The sequence below is a fragment of the Dipodomys merriami genome, unplaced genomic scaffold, assembly GCF_024711535.1.
Source record: "Dipodomys merriami isolate MVZ:Mamm:240054 unplaced genomic scaffold, mDipMer1.0.p SCAF_28, whole genome shotgun sequence".
In the NCBI taxonomy this organism is placed as follows: Eukaryota; Metazoa; Chordata; class Mammalia; order Rodentia; family Heteromyidae; genus Dipodomys; species Dipodomys merriami.
The window spans coordinates 13862554-13887041 of NW_027204270.1; the positions used below are offsets into that span (position 1 = coordinate 13862554).

Sequence of the window (24488 nt, forward strand, 5' to 3'; positions counted from 1 at the left end):
TTTGCCCTCAAACCATCTGGAGACTGAGTAGCAGAAGTCTTAAAACCACAAGCTTAGAGGACAGACAGAGCAGGGTCTAAAATGTCTACAGTCACTAAAACTACGTGTGTTACTTAAGGAAACTATAACTTCTGGGTTTCATCTGCTAAAAAGAAATAATATCCTATGCACAGAGTGATTATAAGGATTAAGGCCTGTAATTATGAGCTGCACTGTATTGTAATACACAGTATGATACATTGCCATCTTCTCTTTTTTTCCGTATTTATTTATTTATTTATTTGTGCCAGTCTAGGCACTGTCCCTGAGCTTTTTTGCTCACCGCTAGTGCTCTACTACTTGAGCCAAGCCCCTCTTCCAGCTTTTTTGGTGCTTAATTGGAGATAGAAGTCTCATGGACTTTCCTGCCTGCCTGGCTTTGAACTATGATCCTAGCTACTCAGCTAGGATTATAGGTGTGAGCTACCTGGTACCCAGCTCATATTGACTATTTTCAAGAAAGAGATACCAGCAGGCCAGGCACCAATGGCTCTGAAGAGTTGAAGTAACTCCATTTTGAGGCAGCGGCCATTCTGTCATTTATGTTAAATTATGAGTGACCCAAAGCAATCATAAATTCCAGGAACTGATCTATCTGTGTTGAAGTTAACCAGAGCTCGCATAAATCCCAAGGACAGAGTTATCTGTGGCCACAAACTCCCCTCACTTCACTGATAACCCTCTGCTGCCCTTTATTGCCCTAGCCCAAACCATCTGCTAACCTCCTGCCCTTCATTGCCCTGGCCCAAATGGTCTGATAACCCCCTATCATCCCTTATCGCCCTAGAATGTCCTGTTAACACATCTGGTTGCTGTAACTTTGTAGTTTTTGCCTTTATAAACCCTGTGAAATTTCAGCTCGGGGCTTCCTCCTAAGCTCCACTGAGTCGGTGTGTAGGAGGAGGCCCGAGCTGCAGCCCGCCTGAATAAAGCCTTGCTTTTGAAAGCCTTGCTATTGCATTTCGGAACCTCTGACTCTCGGTGGTGGTCTTGGTGGGGGTCCTGCAACGGGGGTACAACAGCTCATGCCTGTAATCCTAGCTACTCAGGAGGCCGCGATCTGAGGATTGCAGTACAAAGCCAGCCCAGACAGGAAAGTCCATGAGACTCTTAGCTCCATTAACCATCAGAAAACCTGAAATGGTGCTTGGCTCAAGTGGTAGAGCACTAGCCTTGAGCTGAAGAGCTCAGGGACAGTATCAGGCCCAGAGTTCAAGCCCCACAACTGACAAAAAAAAGGGGGGGGGCTGGGAAAGTGGCTCAGTGGTAGAGCGCTTGCCTTGCATGCCAGAGTCCCTGGGTTCAATTCCTCAGCACCACATAAGCAAAAAGAAAAAAGCCGGAGGTGGTGCTGTGGCTCAAGTGGTAGAGCTCTAGCCTTGAGCTGAAGAGCTGAGGGACAGTGCCCAGGCCCAGAGTTCAGGCCCCACAACCGGACCCAAAAAAAAAAAAAAGATACCTGCAGAGATCCGGTCATTTTTTTCCAGAATGGATTTCTCTTTTTTTTTGGTCGTGGGGTCTGAACTCTGGGCTGGGTGCTGTCCCTCAGTTCTTCAGCTCAAGGCTAGTGCTCTACCACCTGAGCCACAGCGTCACTTCCGGCTTTTTCTGCTTATGTGGTGCTGAGGAATCGAACCCAGGGCCTCATGCATGCAAAGCAAACATTCTACCACTGAGCCACCTTCCCAGCCCCCAGAATGGATTTCTTTTCAGTATTTCGGATGTCTGAAAGAAATTGGGGCCTTTGGCTGGAGACCTAAGTAGAGACTTGGCTGTGGTAGCGAGCTGTGACTTTTAAACTTGCTTTAATAAGCAAATTCTTCTAAAGGGTTTGCGAGGTTCAGCATGCCCAAGCGTGAAGTCTCAAAATGTCTTCTCAAGGCTGTTAACACCTGGACATACAGTTTCCTAACTTGGAATTAGGGGGTGAGGGAAGGGAGCAAGGTTGGAAAGCAAACAGGGCAGATTTTGTAAAATGGAGCCAGCTGCTGAGGTACAACCCACTGAGGTGAAGAGCTCTCTATCCCAACGGCCAAAGCATCCTGCCCCAGCTCCATGGGATTCCAAGTCTGAAAGAGATGCAGTTGCTGGCTGGTGAAAATTCAAATTTCCAGGGAGATCTCAAGACCTTAGCTTGACATCTCCCCACTAAGGCCTCATTCATTTTTCCTGGTTCTAAGAGAGCCTCTGGGAAGATATACTGGTTAGTTTGAAGGGACAGCACAAATTCCAAACCAGCCAGACATTTCCAGATATCTGGGCAAACTGAGAACAACGTTTAGATCCACTGCAGCTCTATAAAATGCTTCTTCGGGTTGTATAATAAATCGTCAGGAGTAGGGATGGGGAAAGTAGAGTAAATGAGGGCACCGATGTGATTAGAGTGCCTAGAGCATTGAGCAACCCCAAGGCTAGTTCCCTTTAACAACAGACACAGAGGGGCTGGGAAGGTGGCTCAGTGGTAGAGCGCTTGCCTTGCATGCCTGAGGCCCTGGGTTCGATTCCTCAGCACCACATAAGCAAAAAGAAAAAAGCTGGAAGTGTCGCTGTGGCTCAAGTGGTAGAGCGCTAGCCTTGAGCTGAAGAGCTGAGGGACAGCGCCCAGGCCCAGAGTTCAGCGAAGGCCTTGTCGGGATGTGGGAACTAGTAAGGGGCAGGGGAGGGAACCTGTGGTCAAAACACCCCCCTGGAAGGGGCTGGGAAGGTGGCTCAGTGGTAGAGTGCTTGCCTCACATGGGTGAGGCCTCAGGTTCGATTCCTCAGCACCACACAAACAGAAAAAGTCAGAAGTGGCGCTGTGGTCCAAGTGGTAGAGCGCTAGCCTTGAGCTGAAGAGCTGAGGGACAGTGCCCAGGCCCAGAGTTTAAGCCCCACGACTGGACCCAAAAACAAAACAAAAAAACCTTCCTGGACAAGTGTGAAAATAGAATACTGAGGCTTGCTGAGCTTGGTGAGGGAGAGTGATGGAGGAGGGGGGGCTAGTCCAGGTCCATTATGTGGACACATCAGTATGAAAGACCCTTGTACAACTCATCAATGCTGAAGAGAAAAAAGAAAAAAATGAGAGAAAGGAAGGGAGAAAGAGAATGAGAGGAAGGAAGGAAGAAAAGAGAAAAGAAAATAGCCAGGCACCAGTGGCTCACTCCTGTAATCCTAGCTACTCAAGAGGCTGAAATCTGAGGGTCACGGTTCAAAGCCAGCCCAGCAGGAAAGTCTATGAGACTCTTATCTCCAATAAACCACCAGAAAACCCGAAGTGGCCCTGTATTTCAAGTGGTAGAGCCCTATCTTTGAGCTGAAGAGCTCAGGGACAGTGGCCAAGCCCAGAGTCCAAGCCCCATGATGGAAAGAAAGAAAGAATGAGAGAGGGGGGGAGGGAGAGGGAGAGAGAGAGAGGGAGAGAAAAGGAGGGAGGGAGAGGGAGAGAGGGAAAGGGAGAGGAAGAGGCAAAGGAAGGAAGGAAGGAAGGAAGGAAGGAAGGAAGGAAGGAAGGAAGGAAGGAAGGAAGGAAGGAAGGAAGGAAAGGAGAAAAGACTTGCCTAAGAACAGATGGGATCTGAGCTGAGAAACTGCATTTTTAACAGGGTGAGGGGTCAACAGTCCCCATGCTAGGTGTCTTCCTCCTCCAAGGTCATGGTCACATCTGATAGTTAAGGACACCAGTGTGGCCCTGGTGTCAGATAGGCCAGGGTCTGAGACAGCTGGGCCAGCTCTGTCCATTGGCTGAGTTCCAGGCAGCAGTGTCTGTATCATAGAGGGGAGGCACACTTCCTCCAAGACCTACATAACTACCTAAAACAGAACTCAGCAATGGCAGCTGATGAAAGTAAATTGTCTGTGACAGATGTAATAGGTGAAGGGGAAAAAGAGGAAATGGAAGTCAGAATGACCTCAGGCGAAACTAACAGGACTGGTTCACCTTCCTGGATGTCTAAGAAAGACATGCATTACTTACCAGTATACTTTCAAGACTATTAACCCCAAAGAAGCCAGAAGCAATACACTCTAAGAGACTGCCCTGAGATCCAAAGGCTGCCTAATTTTATCAGAGGCCACCATAGGTGTGATGTCTACAGCTAATACTTTCCCTCACCAAATTTTCATTGTTAAAAAAAAATACTTAGCTTTGGGCCTTTCTCCACTCCTGAAACCTGCTCCCTTTTCTAGCTAGCATCCATAAAGGCTAAATAAGGCGCTGAGTCGCAGACCTCTCAGTCTTTACAGTCTGGGAAGTCCTGCATACATCATTTTAGAATAAAAATGGCTTTTCTCGTTGGAAAAGCAGTATGTATTCATGACTGAAACCCTTGGAAACCAAACGGAACCAATTGAGCCACCACTCTATTTCTGGCTTTTGTTGTTGTTGTTGTTGGTCATGGGACTTGAACTCTGGGCCTGGGCGCTGTCCCTCAGCTCTTCAAGCTCTACCCCTTGAGCCACAGCGCCTCTCCTGGTGTTCTGGTGGTTCATTGGAGATAAGAGTCTCACGGACCTTCCTGCCCGGGCTGGCTTTGAACCTCGATCCTCAGATCTCAGGATCTGAGTGTCTAGGATTACAGGCGTGAGCCACCGCGCCCGGTGGGTGTACACAGCCTTTTCACCGATTGGCGTACATTGTGCGCTGTGTGCAGCTTTGCGAGGAGCTTCAGGCTGGAGGGGGGGGACCGGAGGGAGCGGAGGAGCGGGGGCGAAGTCGGGGAGGAGGGAGGGGAGAAATCGGGCGGCCCCCCCCCCAAGTCAGCGAGAGGAGAAGTGAGGGGACAGAGGTCGGGGAGGAGGGGAGGGAAGGAGAAGAGCCAGGCAGCCCCCCCGCCCGCCCCCGCCGGGTTCTCGCGGGAACTGGAGGAGCCGGGAGGAGCCGGGAGGAGCGCGCGGCGCTCGGCTGGGGCCGGGCGCGGGCACCCGGGCGCGCGGGCGCCCAGCTCGCGTCCTCGCCCGGCCTGCGTCCAGGCCGCCCCTTCGTCCGGGAACACGCCGCTTTCCTGCTCCGCGTTACGGGCAAGCTCACGGGTCCCCCGCACCGGGCTAAACCCGACGGCGCGGGCCCCGCCCCGCTCGCGCCCCGCCCGCCCGGCCCCTCCGCCCCGAGCGCCGCCTCCCGGCCCGCGGGTGGCCCGAGCCGCCGCCGCCGGGGACCAGCGCCGGGCCGGGCGGGCTCCCCCCGGGGCTGAGATGTTGGGGCCCGGCCGCTGGGCGCCCCTGCTCCTGTGCCTGCTGCGGGCCACCGCAGGTGAGCGCGCGCCGCGGGGAGGGGAGGGCCGGGCCGGGGGACGCGGGCCGGGGGCCGGGGCCGGGGCGGACACGGGGACGGCGCCCGGCACCCAGGGAGCCCCGGCCCGCCCGCCCGGGCCCCGGGTCTGACCAGCCCACAGGGGGAGCGCATCCTTCCCGGGAGGCGGGCCCTGCGCCCCCCTTTCCGGGAATCGCGCCTAGCTCCGGACTCCAGGCCCGCCGAGGGGGCGCGGCCGTTCCCCAGGTGTCCCCAGCTCCGGCCTCGCAGGCCGAGGGATGGAGCCCGGCCGAGCCCCGACTCAGGCCCGAACTTAGTATCTCCAGTGGAGACCCTTCCCCTACCGCGGTCACCAATCCGGGGAGGAGCGGCCCCGGCCAAGCCGCGGGGGTCATCTTTCTTCCTGGTCTGAAAGAGCTGGAAACTTAGTTGGAGCAACCAAGGAAGGATCGGATCCCACACTTTGGAATCACTTCTTTGCGTCGGGAATCAGGGGCTGTGAAAGCTTTGCAGCCTAGCTATCCTGGGAGGTAGAGAGGCTCCTTTTTCAAAGGGGGAAACGGAGTCACAGACCATTGAAGGAGAGCTCAAGGAAAATAGCAGCGATGAGACGTCCGAGGAAGCAGGGCAACATGCTTGTGTCCAGGGTGCCTCCTGGGACCACGGTCTCCCTTAGCTCAGGACACAGAGCGTGTTCCTTTTCCAACCCCCTGGCACACGGTGGTCCACAGATGCTGTGGCCTAAAGTGACAAAAGAATGAGACTGAGCCGGCCCTGGAAAACTGACAGGAGGAAGGGGAGTAAAATGCTCAGAATTGGCAAGGCCCGGCCTGGATCTGAATTCTGAGTTTAGGATTCATTGGCTGAGAAGGGCCTCAGGATCTCTGGACCAGCCCTGAGTTCCAGCCTCATGATCTCTTCTTCCTCACAGGCAGTCCCCATCTAGCCCCTCCGCGGAACGTCACCCTGTTCTCCCAGGACTTCGGTGTGTACCTGACGTGGCTCCCAGGGCTTGGCAACCCCCAGAATGTGACCTATTTTGTGACCTTCCGAGGGTAAGGGGAGCCTCTGAGCTGGTGGGTGAGAGATGGAAGAAGTGGGGGTGGGGAGTGGAGGAGTGTGTTCAGGTGGCTAGCCTCCAGTGCTTCTCTGGGCCTATGCCAGGTGTGTAGAGAGAGGCTTCAGATAAAGGTTGGAGGTAGTGGGATCGATGTGGAGGAGTGTTGCAACCTGTTGCAACCTGGGACAGGGCAGTAATGGAGCCTGGATGGTGGAATTGAGATTTGGGGTGCCAGGGGACCTGTAGCCCTCCACCAGCTTCAGATCCCAAGGTTCCATTAACCAGGGTTTTTATTGCATTTCATATAGGGAAGTATGTGCAGACAGAAAGGCATAAGCAACCACATGTGACAGTATTTTGTATAAAAGTTACTTCCACATCCCAGAACTAGAGCTGCATAAACCTTAGTCTGCAGGTTCCCCAGGCAGTTTAGGGTAGAATTAGCCCACACCCAGGATTGAAATCTGAATTCCTGTTAAACCAGGACTGATTGACCTTCTCTGGAAACTCTTGGCATTCTGAGAGTGTGTTAGAAGGCCTTCCAAACCCCCAAGCCTTTCAGGTCTCACAGCTTGGCTTTTTGGGCGCTCACAGAGGAGACCACTCAGTGGTCTGCCAGGGATGGAGAAGCATTGGAGTGGGGCTTAGAAGGAACTGCAAGGAAATGCAAGACTTGAGTGCCCAGATGAAGTACTTGAAGTTGTTCCAGCCGATGCGTGAGAGCAGACATACAGCCAGGAGCTGGTACTTCCTCCTGCAGAGCCTGGAGACCTAGGCATGCTCCCATCATCCGGCTTTCCTTGGGGAGCTGGACAGGGTGTTGGGGGGGGGTCCTTCCCATTTAAGCCCAAGCAGTCGATAAATACTAGCCCAGAGAAATCTGAAATTGGTAGTACATGCTCCATCTTTCAAACATAGACGGGAATGGCCTAGAGTTCTTCAATAGAAAGGCAAGAGAACTGAGGCCAAAAGCTGGGAGGATCAACCTGGAGTTGGTGAAGGTAGGAACAGGAAGTGGGGTTAGAGCTCTCATGCTCTCAGACCTACCCGGGCCCAGGCACGTGCTGTGTCTGCCTCATTTCAGAGGGGAGGAAACAAGCCAGGCTTGACTTGTCCAAGAAAGCTAGTGATCGAGCCAGAAGAAGAACCCAAGTCTCTCTGATCCCAGCGTTTGTGCCCTTCCTGCCTGTAGGGTAAATTAAATAGGGAGGTTTAATTAGGTAGCTGATGAAAAGAACACCATGACGACATACTCAGGCAGGAAAAGAAGTTTATTTACCAAACTGCTGCCCCACTGTGCAAGGTGGAGAGCACCAGAAGGGACAACCCATTCCCAGGCCAGGACTTATCTAGGCCAGGGGTGTGAAGAGGTGTGGCCAGGTAGGGGATGTGATCTCAGAGCCTAGGGCCCTCCCCTGGTCTAATGGGAGGTGTGAAGGCCCAGGATGTGACCTTGGAGGAGGGGAAGGTGACTGCTTCTAGATATGCCAATTACCTAGGTAACTCAGATATTTGGCAGAGACTTATACAGGAGGAAGGGAGGCCAGGGCTCCTATGGCCCGTGGCAGACCTTACACTGCCTTACAATCAGGGAGATGACCAGAAAGATAGCTGCAGATACAGATTAGCAGATCTGCCGATGTGAGGTCTGGGCCCTGGCTCAGGAGAGCATTGCAAAGCAAGAACTGTATCCGGAGACAGCACATACCCATCATGAGTAGTCTTTAGTATTCTGTTCTCTTGCTTCCATTTTCTTCTTCAGCGACTCCCATCGTTTATATTGTTGTAAGGTGAGAAGCCATATTTTGAGAGGTTGAATCTTAGAGTCTTTATTAAAAGGCCGGCAACTTCATGGTAGACTCCTGTCTCAAAGACCAGCAGCCAGCAAATACACTTAACACTTACAAAACTATGCCCTGAAGGCCAGAGAGAAAGGAAAGAACAAAAGCAATACCAACAAACCAATTCAGCTCCAATGGAGAGTTGAATTGGGACATCATGGTGACTGGAGAAGAGACAGGTGACAGCAGACAGGACATGAACATGGCATAGCTTAATGACACCTGAGCTGGTCTGGGTCTAAATAGGGTCAGGTCAGGAGGCAGGGTCACAGGAAACTCCCAGTCCCAGGCACTGGACCACTGGACTGACAGGTTTAGTAACCTATCAGCCTAGTACCCATCCCTTCCTCCAGGGATTCAGGCACGTCCATCACGTGGGAGGGGGCTTTGCTTTCCCCCACCATGAAGACAAGATGCCAGACCCTCCCATTCACCAAGAGGCCAAGATGGCACTGGCCAGACCTGAACTCCCTGTTTTAATATCCTCTTTTTCTGTGTTCAATATTTGTCTTCCTCTCTCAAATCCCAGTTATGTATTTATTGTTTTATAAATGGAGTAGATTCCACTTTTGATTAAAAAAAAATTTCAGTGTTCAAGATTATTCAACATCCCCCTTAAAGTCTTTCTCTTGTGGTCATGGTTTGACTATGAACACACACATACACACACACACACACACACACACAACTCAAATGCAGAGACTCGGTGTGTTGTATATGCACTTGGTCACCATCTGGTAGCACTGTTTTGGGAGGTTCTAGAAACTTTAGGAGGTAACACCTAGCTGAAGGACGTAGGTCACTAGGGGGTGGGTCCTTGAGGGTATCTTGTCCCTGGCCATTTCCTGTCTCCCTCTATTTCCTGTCTTCATTGATAGTGGCAAAGCTCTTGCAGCCTGCCATACGATCCACTGCCATGATGCTCTGCCTCACAATAGGCCTAGAATTATTGAGCCAAGTGGCCATGGACTGCGCTCTCTGAAACAGTGGTCTGTAATAAATCCTTCTTCCTTTTTAGTTGATACAGTCAGATATCTGGTCACAGCGATGGGAAAGTAATCCAGTTATATGTTTTCCTTAATAGCTAGTCATTTCTAGCTGACAAGTTTACAACTGAGAAGGCCTACATTAAAATAGTAATAATAAGCTCCTTATTTACTTCAATTGTCCTGTTAAAAATCAACATTACTGGAAGGTGCCAGTGACTCATGGCTATAATCCCAGCTACTCAAGAGGCTGAGATCTGAGGATTTCAGTTCGAAGCTAGCCCAGGCAGGAAGATCCATGAGATTCTTATCTGCAGTTAACCACCAGAAAACCAGAAGTGCTGTTGTGGCTCAAAGTGGTAGAGCACTACTCTTTTTTTTTTTTTAGTTTTTATTTATTTTTTATTGTGAAAATACTGTACAGAGGGGTTACAATTACATGGGCAAGATAATGAGTACATTTCTTATCAAACATTGTAGCCTCCTCCTTTGTTTCCCCTTCTCATCCCTTCCCATCCTCCCTCCGCCCCCTACCTAATCCTCCCCGCCCCCCCCCCCCCCACCAAAGTTGTAAAGTTCCTTTTGGACATAAAGACTTGTACTTCTCATTGTTACAACAGGTCTCCCTGTATCCTTATTTAAACGACTTGTTTTTCCCCTTCCCCTCCACAAATTATACTGACTTGTTTTTCCCCTTCTCCTCCACAAATTATACCGACATCAAATACAGTGAAAGCAGGGGTTATACTGTGGGGGAGGGACATACAAAGCAACAAAGAAATAATCTTATAAATGCGTTAGAAACAATCTCATGAAAGATAGAGCACTACTCTTAAACACAAAAGCTTAGGGACAGTGCGCAGGCCCTGAGTTCAAGCTCCATGACAAGCAAAAAATCAACAGCCAAACAACAACAGAAATCAACATTACTAAGTTAAACTTCACATGGGGCAAAGTACTCCATTTCAGTCGTAAGAGATGAGTTTGGACAAGTGTATACAGCCATATAACCACCACCGTTATTAAAGTACAAAATATCTCCATTATGCTCGAAACTTCTTTCAGGCCAGTTTGTATTCAATCTCCTGATAGATCTAGACAGCCTTAGATCTGCTTTTTGACTGTTCCAGAATTTCATACAAATAGTACCCTTCATGTCTGGCTTCTTTCACTCACCTTGTGTTTCTGATATTTATTCACTTTGCTGTGAATTAGTTGTTTATTTTTGTTACTGAGTAGTATTTTATTGTATGACTAGATATACTATTATTTTATGTATTTTCCCATCATGGCTGTTTGGGTTGCTCTGAGTTTGTGTGTGTGTTTGTGTGTGTGTGTGTGTGTGTATGTGTGTGTGTTGGTTTGCTAGGGCTGTCATAAGCACTCTCTTCAAGACATGAATCTAAATGCAAATATATTCACCTTTCTCTCAACAGCTGCAAAGTTCTTAGCGCATTCCAGCTCTGACTCCTAAGTCCAAAGTCTCATCTAAATATTATCTACCAAGTGTGGGTGTAATTAGAGGTGTGACTCATCCTGAGGGAAAAATTATTCTTTATCAATGAATCCAAGAAACCAGACAAGGTTATGGTAGACATTCCTAGTTCCAAAAGGGGAAAACAGGAAAGAAGGAAAGAGAGGCAGGTTCCCAGGTCAATTCCAATCCTAACAAGGCAAATTCTGTTAGGTTTTAGGCAGAAGAATAGTCCTCTTGGCCAGATGTAGTGGGTCACACTTGTAATCCCCATACTTGGGAGAATGAGGCAAAAGGATCAAGAGTTTCAGGCCAGCTAGAGCTGAAATACTAAGCAAAACAAACAAACAAACAAACAAACCAAGAATAATCTTGTTTTGCTTACTCCTCTGTTCCCTGGGGTCATGAGGTAGCAGCCTGCCTACCCCTTTAACCTTTCTTTTTTTTCCAGTCTTGGGGTTTGACCTCATGGCCTGGGCACTGTCCCTGAACTTCTTTTGCTCAAGGCTAGCGCTCTGCCATTTGAACCACAGCACCACTTCTGGCTTTTTCTGCTTATGTGGTGCTGAGGAATTGAACCCAGGGCCTCATGCATGCAAGGCAAGCACTCTACCACTAAGCCGCATTCCCAGCCCTACCCTATGCTTAAGACACTGGGTAGCAGCAGCCAGGCTTTGGGTGACAGCAGTAACTGCTGATTTCTGAATCATCTTGGTGTCATTTTTACCTTTTTTTTGGGGGGGGGGCCGTCAGTTATGGGGCTTGAACTCAGGGCCTGGACACTGTCCCCAAGCTTTTTTGCTCAAGGCTAGTGCTCTACCACTTGAGCTACAGTACCACTTCTGGCCTTTTCTGAGTAGTTTATTGGCTCACTGACTTTCCTACTCCAGGCTGGCTTTGAACTGGGATCCTCAGACTCCAGCCTCCTTAGTAGTTAGGATTACAGGCGTGAGCCACCAGTGTCCACCCATTTTTACCTTTTTTTGAAGGACAGTGAATATTTCATAGCCAAATAGCTGTTGTGCCCTCTAACAGCTTTCCTTCCTTTTCTCTGGTCACCAGCCACTTTAGTCAATGCTGGAGGTGTTCCATCTTTAAGCTGGGCACCAGTGGCTCACACCTGTGATTCTAGCTACTCAGGAGGCTGAGAGCTAAGGTTTGTGGTTCAAAGCCAACCCAGGCAGGAAAGTCTGTGAGACTTTTTTTTTAATTAACCACACAAAAAAAAAAAAAAAAGAAAAGAAAAAAAATAAGGAAGTGGAACTGTAGAAGAAGCACCACTTTTGCATGAAAATGCTAAGAGACAGCAACCCAGGTCCTGAGTTCAGGCATGAGTAGAGGCACAAAAAAAGAAAAAAACAAAAAAAAAGTCATCTCTAGGGCTGGGAATGTGGCTTAGTGGTAGAGTGCTTGCCTAGCATGCATGAAGCCCTGGGTTCAATTCCTCAGTACCACATACACAAAAAAAGCTGGAAGTGGCACTGTGGTTCAAGTGGTAAAATGCTAGCCTTGAGCAAAAGAAGCTCAGGGACAGTACACAGGCCCTGAGTTCAAGCTTTAGGACTAGCAAAAAAAAAGAAAAGAAAGACAAGTAGGCGGGGAAGGAAGAAGGAAGGAAGGAAGAAAGAGAGGAAGGAAAGAAGGAAGGAAGGAAAAGGGAGAAGGGCATGGAATGTGGTTCAATTATAGAGTGCTTGCTTTGCATGCATGAAGCCCCAGGTTTGATTCCTTAGCACTATATAAGCAGAAAAAGCCGAAGTGGTGCTGTGGCTCAAGTGGTAGAGCGCTAGCCTTGAGCTGAAGAGCTGAGGGACAGCACTCAGGCCCAGAGTTCAGGCCCCACAACTGACAGAAAAAAAGGAAAGAAAGAAAGATAGATCTCATTTATTTAAAAAAAAAAAACAAAAAACTTCGTCTCTAGTTTCTATTGACATGACTGAATCCACGAGTTGCATCCAGGATATCTTTATCAAATGGTCTTCCAGCCATCGCCTTGCTGTTCTCTCCAGAGCACATTTCCCATTTTCTAAATTGTTTAATTTTGTTTTCAATTTAGATACACTAAGAGTATCCCAAATCTGGCAGGGCACTGGTGGCTCACACCTCTAATTCTAGCTACACAGGCGGCTGAGATCTAAGGATCACAGTTCAAAGCCAACCTAGGCAGGAAAGTCCATAAGACACTTTTTTTTTTTGGTCTGGTCGTAAGACACTTTTTTTTTTTTTGGTCTGGTCGTGGGGCCTGAACTCTGGGCCTGGGCATTGTCCCTCAACTCTTCAGCTCAAGGCTAGTGTTCTGCCACTTGAGCCACAGCACCACTTCTGGTTTTCTGGTGGTCATTTGGAGATAAGAATCTCATGGACTTTCCTGCCCGGGCTGGCTTTGAACCTTGATCCTCAGATCTCAGCCTCCTGATTAACTGGGATTACAGGCATGAGCCACTGGTACCTGCTTGGAAATGATCTGTGTTTCAATCTCTCTGAGCCATTTTTTTATTCCAGTCAACAATGTATAAGAGTTCTGGTTATCCCATCTACTCACCAACCTTTAATATTGTCAGTCCTTTGGGTTTTTTTATCCTTTCTAGTGAGTGTGTACTAGTATTTCATCATAGCTGTAGTTTGCCTTTCCAAAATGATCGATGGTGTTGAATATCTTCCTATGTGTTCATCTGCCATTCATGTGTCTGCTTTTGTTAAGTGGCTATGCTCATATTTTTTTCCACTCACTAAGTAGTTTTCTCATGATTGAATTGTAAGAGTTCTCTGTTTATTTTAGATACCAGTCCTTTAACAATGGATACATTGTGATGGTTAATCTTGATTGTCAACTTGATTCAATTGAGAGACACCCAGGAGATTAGTAAAGCACTTCTGTCTGAGAGGGCATTTCTGGAGAGGATAAGCCTGCTCTGAATGTGGGCAGCACCCTCTCCTGGGCTGGACAAGGCTAGACAGCACAGCTCCTCTGTTTCTCTGTCTTTCTCTTCTCTTCCTGTCCACCATGATGTGAGCTGCTCTGAACCTTTCTCTCTCTCTCTCTCTCTCTCTCTCTCTCTCATCTTCCTGACCACTGTGACATGAGCTATTCTCTACTGCTATGCCCTCCCCATCATGATAGACTGAAACTATGAACCGAATAAACCCTTCCTACTTGGAATCGTTTCAGAATTTATTTAGCTACATAAACTGAAAACCCAGTTGCAGTCGACACACATCTCACATAGTTGTTTTTTGATGGCACTGGCATTTGTACTCTGGGCCTTGCCCCTTGGCACTGGCATTTGTACTCTGGGCCTTGCCCCTTGCTAGGTAAGCACTCTTGCGTGAGCCATGCCTCCAGCCTTTTTTGCTTTAGGTTATGTTCTAAGTAGGATCCTTTTTTTGATTATGGACCTTGATCCTCCTGCCTGTCTCTTGCATAACTGAGATTATAGGTATGAGTCACATTCCTCAGTCATTGTGTGAAGTATCTTAAAATTTTCTCATTGTAGCTGGGTGCCAGTAGCTCATGCCTGTCAGTCTAGCTACTCAGGAGGCTGAGATCTGAGGATCGCAGTTCAAGGCCAGCCTGGGCAAGAAAGTCCGTGAGACTCTTATCTCCAATAAAAACCACCAAAAAACCAGAAGTAGTGCTGTGGCTCGAGCGGTACAGCACTTGCCTTGAGCTGAAGAACTGAGGGACAGCACCCAGGCCCAGAGTTCAAGACCAAAATAATTCTCATTATAATTGTGAATGTTTATTCCTGTAGTTTTCCTATATTTACTTTAGGAAGTAAGACCTGTTAAGGAAGCACATGCAAGTTAGAATTTTTCTATTCCTGTTGAATAGAACATCTTTAATATTGCTTTGGACTTTGAGGTCTATATTTTGTCTCTTGTTAATGTAACTACAGTTCCTTTTTTCTTTTTTTTTCTTTTTTTGGGGGGGGTCCAGTTGTGGGGCCTGAACTCTGGGCCTGGGCGCTGTCCCTCAGCTCATCAGCTCAAGGATAGCGCTCTACCACTTGAGCCACAGCGCCATTTCCGGCTTTTTTCTTTTTGTTTATGTGGTGCTGAGGAATCGAACCCAGGGCCTCAGGCATGCAAGGCAAGCGCTCTACCACTGAGCTACTTTCCCAGCCACTGGGGTGAATTTTACCAGCTCCTGAGTTGATCTAGTTGCTATGACTACTGCCTCTGGGCTCCTCCCATCAGGTCTAAGTTCCTGGGAGGCGGAGGTGGGGTGGGACCATAGCTGTCATGGATTGCTGATTCAAGGCTGACCAGATTTCATCAGGGATTGAAGTCATTGATCTGCATGGTCCGCTCCAGCAGCCACACAGTGCTCAGCATGGTACCTGGCGTACAGTAGGGGCCTTATCGATGCCTGAATGAGTAAACATATTGAAAATACTCACTGGAATAGTCGTGGCAGCTACCACTATAGAGGCCTCAGAGAGAGGCATTGAGCAAATGAGGGACAGAGCTAGGACTTCCAGACACATCTGTCTAGTTGTAAAACTGAGTTCCTGGCCAGCCATATTTTGCCACAGCGGATGTTTGGACTGGGGAGTGGGGGGCAGATGGACAGATGGACAGTGGGCTGGAGGAATGAGTGACCACATGTTTGGTAAATTCCTCTTCAATCCAGAAGTTGCATTCACAGTCCCCTGTTTTCCTGTCTCTCCCCCACCCCAGCCTCCTGACCCCCAAACGGTGGCGGAAAGTAGAGAGGTGCACGGGAACCAGGGGACTGCTGTGTCCCCTGATGTGCCTGAAGAGGCAGGACCTGTACAACAAGTTCAAGGGACGTGTGCAGGCTGTGTCTGCCAATGCCAAGTCTCCAAAAGTCGAGTCCAAGTACCTGGACTACCTGTTTGAAGGTAGGTATCTGTGGGGCAGGGACTGACAGAACCGCTCCTTACCCAGCAACTCTGCAAGGTGAGGCAGGGGCCTTCAGAGGAAAGAACAACAGGATCTAAACAAGAGATCCATTCAGTTGTCTTGCGTGTCCACAGAAACTGGAAAATTCCACACTTGCTGTCTGTCCAGAGTTGGGAGCCAGGGAAACTAGTAGCTGCTCAGTCCAAGAAGCAGGAGGCCTCAGAATGAGACATACAACAGACAGAGACAGAGATAGAATCGAAGAACAGGGGGAGGGGGGGAGGGAAGAAAGAAGGACGGGAGACTAGAGAGGCAGAGATCTGACATTAAAGGGCCTAAAAGTTTTCCGGAAAACCACAGTACAAGTTCAAGTTCTGAGGCAAAGGAACCTGCAGCAAATGCACCTGCTCAGGAACAGAGACCGAGAGTCGAAGAGCAAGTTTCCCTTTCTGCTTTCTCATCCATCTGGTCTCCGTCGCATGCTAGGGGTTCTCCACACACCGGTGCCCAGAGACGGGCTCACAGACTCGCTGTCCATGTCCCACTTCCCCAAAGCAGAGAGCACCTGTCCAGTGCAGCCCGGGCCCTCCCACCAGCCTCGGTGAGAAGGAACCAGGGACCAGCCACAGTCTGGAGCCAGATCTGCACAGCCCCTGACTTCACTCAGGGAGGATGAGGACTTCTAGTTCATAGAGGAAATGCAACAGAACCTCCTCCTGATAACAATTACCGTGTTCTGCTGAGCCCTTGCCATGACCCAGTGCTGTCCCAGTACCTCTTTTTTTGTTAGTATTATTTTGTGCCAGTATTTGGGCTTGGACCCAGGGCCTCACATTCTTGTTTAGCTTTTTTGTTTGAGGCTAACACTCTACCACTTGAGCCATGCCTCCACTTTTGGCTTTTTGGCAGTTAATTGGAGATGAGTTTCTTGGACTTTCCTGCCTGGGCTGACTTTGAACCTTTATCTTCAATTCTCAGTCTTCTGAGTAGCTAGGATTATAAGCGTGAGTCACTCGTGCCCAGCTCTCACATACATTTTGTTATTGTTGTTGTTGTTGTTATTGTTATTTATGCTGGTTCTGAGGCTTGAACTTTGGGCCTGGGCACTGTCTCTGAGCTTTTGTGCTCAAGGCTAACTCTACCACTTGGTTTTAGAGCCATTTCTGGCTTTCTGGTAGTAGTTGGACATAAGAGCTTCATGGACTTTCCTGCCTGGGTTGGCTTTGAACTATTATCAGATCTCAGCCTCCTGAATAGCTAGGACTACAGGTGTGAGCCACTGATGTCTGGCTACATACATATTCCTATATTTGTTAGAAATATTTTTCACTATACACTGTAGAAATTTGGGGAATAGGAGAAGGTAAAATTAAAGAGGGAAAAATATTGCCCAGGCCTACCTAGAAATAACATGTATAACCACTGGATGGGGATGGAGGTGTTTTATTTCTTAGCCTCACAGGGAATTTCTGAAGTTCATTTTGATCAACTCACTTGAAAAAACTAAAAAAAAATAAAGCAAGCCGGGCACCGGTGCTACTCAGAAGGCTGAAATCTAAGGATTGCAGTTCAAAGCTAGCCCAGACAGAAAAAGTCCCATGAGACTCTTATCTCCAATTAACCACCAGAAAACTGGAAGTGGCCCAAGAGAGTGCTAGCCTTGAACACAGAGTGGCTCAAGGACAGCACCCAGGCCCTGAGTTCTAGCACCACAACTGACCCCAAAATAAAAAGCAAAACTCACAGAAGCTTAGTAATGTGCCAGGATATACCATTAGTAAGTAATTGATGGGGGTAGTATGTGAGTCTGGGTCCTTCTGCGCTTAGGCTAGGCCAAGCAAGGAAAGGGTGGTCTGTAGGGGAGGATGAATAGTCAGTTGCCGACATAAAGGCTTAGCTCTATTACTGGCTGTCCAGGATTCTCTAAAATGTTTAAGGGTTTTTCCTTTTCTAAAGTGGGAATTGTGTGAGACTTACAGAAAATAGGTCCTTGGTTGCTCAGTAGGTGTTTGACAAATGCCAGCAATGCCTTCTCCCTTTTGAGAAAGCTGGGCAGAGGCAGGCAATGGAGACAGGGAGCTGACAGGTCCTGGTTCTGTTTCTATCAGTGGAGCTGGCTCCACCCACCCTTGTGTTCACCCGGATTGAGAAGATCCTGGTTGTCAACGCCACCTACCAGCTGCCCCCCTGCATGCCCCCCGTTGACCTGAAGTATGAGGTGGAATTCTGGGCAGAGGGCACCATAAACAAGGTAAGAAGCCCCTTTCCTGACCCCAGGCTCCGCCCCTTCTCCCCACCACTCTACCAAACCCCAGCACTCCTCACCTTCCCATGCATCCTACGTCCCATCTCCTGGCAGTCAACCCCTGATTATGCTCAATGAGACTGGCCTGTGAATCCCCCTTCCCCCGCATTCAACCAGAGACCAAACTCTGGACAGGTGGAAGCCATCCCACTTTATTTAAATATTATTGTTGGCCTCTTCTCATCCACTCAAATTTGTCTGAAATAATGTATGATAAGGTGCAAGAGACTGAGTTACCAGGTCACCAGGTTCATTACAGGAACCCCCAAAATACATACAAAGGCTTAGAAGCAAACCAAAAGAACCGAGAGATAAACAAATAACTTTCCATCCAGTTTCAGACCTGTTTCCAGTGTCACCTGTGTATGTGCCCGGATCTGTTTAAGGCAAAGGTTAGCTTACTCTTTCTCTGCAGTACTGGACAGCAGATGAACCAGACTTTTGACTCTGCTGTTGCATCACAAAGTGAGCCACAGAAGCCAGGCACCAGTGGCTCATTCCTATAATTCTAACTACTCAGAGTCTGAGATCTGAGGGTCCCAGTTCATAGCCAGCTCAGGCAGAAAAGTTCATGAGACTCCTATCTCCAGTAAACTACCAAAAAATCTGGACTCTGGCTTAAGAGGTTGAGAGCTAACCGTGAACAAAAGAAACTCAGGGACAGCACCCAGGTCCTGAGTTCAAACCCCAGGACCAACACACACACACACACACGCACGCACGCACGCACGCACGCACGCACACACGCACGCCACAAAAAATGTAGAAACCCACGGGCATCCCCAGATTGTTGCACAAAGTCAAGAGACAGGCCAGGTTCCATCCAGGGCTGTAGTTTACTAACCTCTACTACTGTTCTCATTCCTCCTTGAGCCCAACTTCCATACCCTGTGTTCCAATGTGGCTCCTGCTTTCCAGAACCTCCCACATACACGGAAACATCTTATGAAGCTTTATAACTATAAACCATTTTACAAATCAGTTAAAAATCAATTCTTAAAAAAGTACTTCACAAACACTTTAGACTATCACTGGCCAATATAAATAACTGATGAGCCCCCTATGTCATTTTAAATGCCTAAGTTTAACTGCTTAAAAGAGAACAGGTCAGCTGGATGCCATTGGTTCATACCTGTAATCTTAGCTACTCAGGAGGCTGAGATCTAAGGATCATAGTTCAAAGCCAACCTGAGCAGTTGAAAGTCCATGAGACTCTTACCTCCAACTAACCAGCAGAACAGTTGGAAATGGAGCTGTGGCTCAAGTGGTAGAGCACCAGGCTTGGGCAGAAAAGGTTAAGGGACAGTACCTAGGCTCTGAGAGCCAGTGTTCTTCCATCAAACAGAGCCCGTTTCTTTCTCCAGACCCTGTTCCCTGCCACCCTCTATGGCCAGCCAGTCCATATCCCTCTGAAGCCTACCTCTGGCAGACGCCACTGCCTCAGGGCCAGAACCATCTACACCACCAGTTCCAAGTACAGCCGCTTCTCTGAGACCCGCTGCCTCCTCCCGGAAGCCCCCGGTAGGTGCAGAGCGGAAGTGCTGCAGGCACTTCCCACAGACCACACAAGTCTCGTGAGGCAAAGGTTATAAGCAAGGTCACCGGTGGTCATGGCCTATAATCCTCACTACTCAGGAGGCTGAGATCTGAGGATCCCAGTTCAAAGCCAGCCTAGGTAGGAAATTCTATGAGACCTTTATGTCCGATTAACCACCGAAATGCCAGAGTAGAGCTGTGGCTCAAGTAGTAGAGTACTAGCCTTAAGGGCAAAAGCTAATGGACAGTGCCCAGGCCCTGAATGCAAGCCCAGTACTAGGGGAAAAAAGGGGAAAAGAACTGAATATAGAACTCTCACCTGGCTGAAAAATCCCATTTTTCCTCACTCACTGTGTGTTTTCAGAGTTTCATAACTTCTCTGAGCCTTGTTTTCCACAGTCTATAGGGTGGGCTTGTTTGTTTTGTTTTGTTTTGGGGCTTAACTCTGGGCCTGGGTGCTGTGCCTGAGCTCTTTTGCTCAAGGCTAGCACTCTACCACTTGAGTCACAGTGTCAGTTCCAACTTTTTCTGTGATTGATTGGCGATAAGTTCCTCATAGACTTTCCTGCTCAGGGTGGCTTTGAGCCACGATCCTCAAACTCAGCCTCCTGAGTAGCTGGGATTATAGGCATGAGCCACAGGCACCTGGCTGGATGGGCTTGTTCTTAAGTGGACCGAATAGGCGGATATCTTGGGAGCACTCAGTGCAGGATGACCGGGTACCATCACTACACCTACTGTGTCTGTCATCACTGTCCTCTTCTCTTCCCCAGGGATCGCCTGGGCAGTCCTGGGGCTGCCCTCACTCCTGCCTCTGCTGCTGCTAATTGCCATCGGGGGTATGATCTGGAGGAACGTCAAGGGGAACCCCTGGTTTAAGCAGGCGAGGATGCCTATGGCCCTGGTACGGCAAGTCAGAGGGAAAGGTGGGGAGGGGCAGATGGCAGGAAGTGGGACTGACTATCAAGTAGATGACCCAGATTGGATTATCACTTATCTTTTTTTTTTTTTTTTTTTTTTGGTCGGTCATGGGGCCTGAACTCTGGGTCTGGGCGCTGTCCCTCAGCTCTTCAGCTCAAGGCTAGCGCTCTACCACTTGAGCCACAGAGCCACTTCCGGCTTTTTTCTGCTTATGTGGTGCTGAGGAATCGAACCCAGGGTCTCATGCACGCAAGGCAAGTGCTCTACCACTGAGCCACCTTCCCAGCCCCCTATCACTTACCTTTGAGTCAAGATTTCCACCATTAGCAAAACAAAAGAAAAAAAATGAATCTGTCCCTGACTGACAAATGCCTTTACTTTCTGGTAATGATTTGTCACTGCCCCCAAGCGCAGGCCCAGGGCTGGGGCCCCAAGAGAGATGGCCAGAGGGGTGGAGGAGAGGTCTGGAGGGATGTTACTCTTTAACCGAGGCTGAGCCTTGCCCAGGGTAGCCTCCGGACAGCATGGCTCCCGTAGGATGGGGTCCAGCTGGGGGGAAGGAGTCCCAGCCACTGCGATGGGGCCCTGTCTTGGTGAGGACTTGGCACTGACACCTTCCCTTTCACCCCTCAGTGATGGTCCAAGGGCTTGGGGCTGGCTGGAGCCCCCCCTTTCCCCCCACCCCCTTGCAGTGGGCCAGCTCTGAAGTGCATGTATATAGTGGGTCCCTGGGTCCCCAGCAGGTCTACTCCCTTATTTGTGCTTTGGGGGTACGGGTAGGGGGTTGGGACACACATCCCAAAGAAACAGCTTACGCCTGAACCCTGTCTCAGGTCTGTTTCCAGGGAGCCCCTGACTCAAGGCATCAAGCACAGGAAGCCTGAACCCTCTCTGTTCTTCCCTTCCCTCCCCAAATCAGGACTTCTTGCGATACAGACACCCTGTGGTAACCTATCAGCCCAGTGAAGCAGAGTCACTGGATGACTTAATCCTCTGTCCCCCAAAGGAGCAGCTCAGGAGAGCCAAGCTGGCCCCTCCAGTCACAGCCCCCCACACCAGACAGGCAGGCTCAGGAGACAGCTCTGAGGACGAGGACACGGACGACAGTGACAGCTTCCATGCCTACCTTTCCTCACCCCTCTTCCTGGCCCAGAAGCTCCAGCCAGCAGGACCCTCAGTGGGGACCCGGACACCCCCAGCCCCAGGATCTCCTGCCCGGGATTCCTCACACGGGAGCAGCCCCAGCACTGGGGACTCCTCATTCTGGGAAGAGGCTGGGTCCTCCAGCTATCTGGCCAAGAAGGAGTCAGGCCAGGGGCTGGGTGGGGACAGGCATCAGGACTCATCGGAGGATTCTGGCTCTCCCAAAGAACCCCAGAAGGATGGCTTCTCCTGGTGGGCCACCTGGGGCTCCCCAGCCCCACAGCAGAGTCTGGTTCCTGGGGAGCCCCCGGTTTCTCTTCAGACATTCACCTTCTGCTGGGACAGTGGCCCCGAGATGGAAGAAGAGTGGGAAGAGGAGGAGGAAGAGGAGAGTGAGAGGGGATCAGAACCTGAAGACGGCAGCATGGAGGCCGAGCGCCTGCAGAGAGCCCAGCTCAAGAGAGGGGTGCCGGGGCATTACCTGGCCAGGTGAGCTAGCCATGGCCTCCTTCCTGATCTGGTGCTGCTGCCACACACACAGCCATACCCTCCACCGAGGCCTCGGAGGGTTTGTACAGCTCCCTGGCATTCTGCCTGGAGGCCGCAGAGCAGGAAAATGCCACTGGTTCCTGCGGCCAGTCCGTCCCCTTAGAAGCTGCAAGAAAGCTGTAGGTATGGATGGGCCCAAGTCAGCCCAGTGTCCCCGTGGTGACAGGTGAGGTCGGGCTCCTGGGAGGAGCTCCCGCAGGGGGCATGTCTGGGGCGGCAGGGCCTCATCTTCCCACTGAGCTCTCTGCCTCCTGGCTGAGTGATTGTAGACAGGCCCCAGAGGTGGAAGATAGGATAGAAAGCACTGTTTTTAATTCCAGACAAACCCAGGTTCAAACCCCAGCTCGGCTATTTCCCCTTCCTCGTTCTGTCGCTGTTTTGGTGCCTGCAGCTGCTGTGAGCGTCTTGGGTGTGAGCAGCACAGGCCTGCTGTGTCAGTGGGGCTGTCTGTGCGGTGGCTGGCAAGATCCCCCATCCATCCATACCCCACCTGTGACCCCTAAACCCAGAGTGGCTGAAAGCCCCCCCTTTGCTTCCACCCACCCACAGTGGGCTGAGCTGGGAAGCCAGAGTCCCCGCAAGGACAGCTTGGCCCCTCTCCTCCCACCCCCATGGGGCCCACCCCTCAAGGGGCTCACTTACTGATCCCCACAGGATCAGACTGCAGGGCCTGGCCTCCCTTTTGCATGGCACCTGGGGGTGCTTTGTTGATTGTTGAGCAGCATCTTTGGGGAGAGGTGACTGTGCTTTGCTCAGAGCACAGTGACTCACTCTCGGCCTCCACTGGCTTGCTTGGCTGCACAGTAGCAGAGCTGAGCTGTCACCCTCAGGCCTGAGGATTTTATCCTGAACAGTTGTAAGGGCCCTGCCCTTTACCCTGCCAGGACTTTGCTCTGCTATGCAGAAAATTAAAAAGGATCTTCACAGCCATTTCCTTCCAATAGTGTAGTTTTGAGGCTGAGCAGACAGCAAGACCCAATGCCTGTGGAGAAGTTTCTTAAGGATATCTGGTCCAAAAGTCCTCCAACCTGTTCCCAAAGGCCTCCGGTTTTGGTTGTGGGGTTGGGGCAAGGGGCATAGGGCCCTACCCCCCTCAGTCAGAGCCGCCTCACCCCAGCCTGCTCCATGCTCAGGGCCTTGCAGGTAAGATGCATTCCACTGCTAAAGAAGAAGCTAGCAGACTGCTTTAGTACTTGAACACCTGGCTCTTTTGTTTCAAGCGAAGAGGCTGAGGTTCAGAGTGACAAAGCCCTTCTCAAGGCCACCCAGCAACGCTGCCTTACTATGTGTCCCCAAGGGTGCACTTTGACCTCTGCTTAGCCAGGCCAACTCCTCCTGACCCTCTGGCCTCAACAACAAAGTCTGTAGGTGTCACCCAGGATTTCCAAGAGTCACTAAACTGGCAGGTGATCTTAACCACTACATCTGGAGTTCATGCTCACACAAGTACAGGTATACACGCTTCATGCACACAGGCATGCGCAATATAATAATGTATACCCTGACTGCTGAGCCCAGAGGAAGAAGAACAAGGGGAAAATGTGGCTGAGGAAGAAGAGGGCTGTGGCTCAGGGGTAGCTCTGGAAAATGTCCCCAAGCCCATTGTCCTTTCTAAGACCCAACCAAGCTGCTTGGGAAGGTGCTTTCTAAATGAAAAGTCACGGCTCTTAATTGCCACCCTGTTGTCTCGGGACTGAATACTCACTTCCTTTCTAATCTCTGCCTTATTATTTTTAAAGTATTTTTTTTGTACAAAATTTTTCTACTCTGAGCTTTTTAGCAATTTTCACTAATTCTATTTTTTTAAAGTGTGAAGTATGAGGGAAAAGGCCTGAAAATCAATCCAGTCTTTGCTCTTGTTTTCCCAGTGTTTACAAAGCCTTCTCCGTCTGCAGCAACTGGAACTGGGCGGGGGAGGGGGGGGGCGGAGAGGGTGCAAATGGAAGAACAGTGGATGAAAGTGACGGTGCCTTAGGTGGCATGTGTCCTCCAGAGTGCTGAGATTATATATTGTTCTTATATGCCTATATTTATGTCTGATCCTGCCATGTCATATTTATCATAAATATCGTATTTATCGGTACCCTAACACCTGTCTGTATGTTGGTCCAAAGTTGAAATAAAGAGCTCTATTTTTGTATAAAAAAAGGAAAACTAATGGAAACATGTATGCATTTGTCTTTTTAAAATCTCATCACCACACAGCTTAAGGCTGTCATAGTTTCAGGTGTTGGGAAAACAATGGAAGATGACACTGATCCAGATGCATTGTACACATTGTCATAAATATGTTCTCCAGGAACCACTTAATTCATGACCATAGACATGACGATAAAGAATTGTTTCAGCAAGGCAAAATTTACTTTTGTGAGGAAGGGCACACCATCCACCACAATCTGGCAAGCAAGCACACAGAGCAGGGGGGCTGCTCCCTTATTTCCTCTGCTCAGATTGGTTGAGCTCAGGTCCATAGCCTGCTCATGACTAGCTAGTTTGAATAGGGTAAAATGTAACATGATTTTGAAATAAGATTAACAG

The 24488-nt window shown here is 49.6% G+C and overlaps 1 protein-coding gene across 2 annotated transcripts; it reads left to right on the top strand.

The window, feature by feature from the left end:
• Window positions 1-5142: 5142 nt before the first annotated feature.
• Ifnlr1 (interferon lambda receptor 1) lies at window positions 5143-24093 on the top strand. Of its 2 annotated transcripts, none has more exons than XM_070037630.1 (7): window positions 5143-5269; window positions 6201-6324; window positions 15311-15495; window positions 17605-17747; window positions 19166-19322; window positions 20111-20241; window positions 21178-24093. In XM_070037630.1, the coding sequence occupies exons 1-7, from the start codon at window positions 5212-5214 to the stop codon at window positions 21892-21894; spliced, it is 1515 nt and encodes a 504-aa protein (XP_069893731.1). In that variant the 5' UTR covers window positions 5143-5211; the 3' UTR covers window positions 21895-24093. The 2 variants fall into 2 exon arrangements, with proteins under 2 accessions (XP_069893731.1, XP_069893733.1); XM_070037632.1 differs by having other exon boundaries at window positions 21265-24093.
• Window positions 24094-24488: the final 395 nt, after the last annotated feature.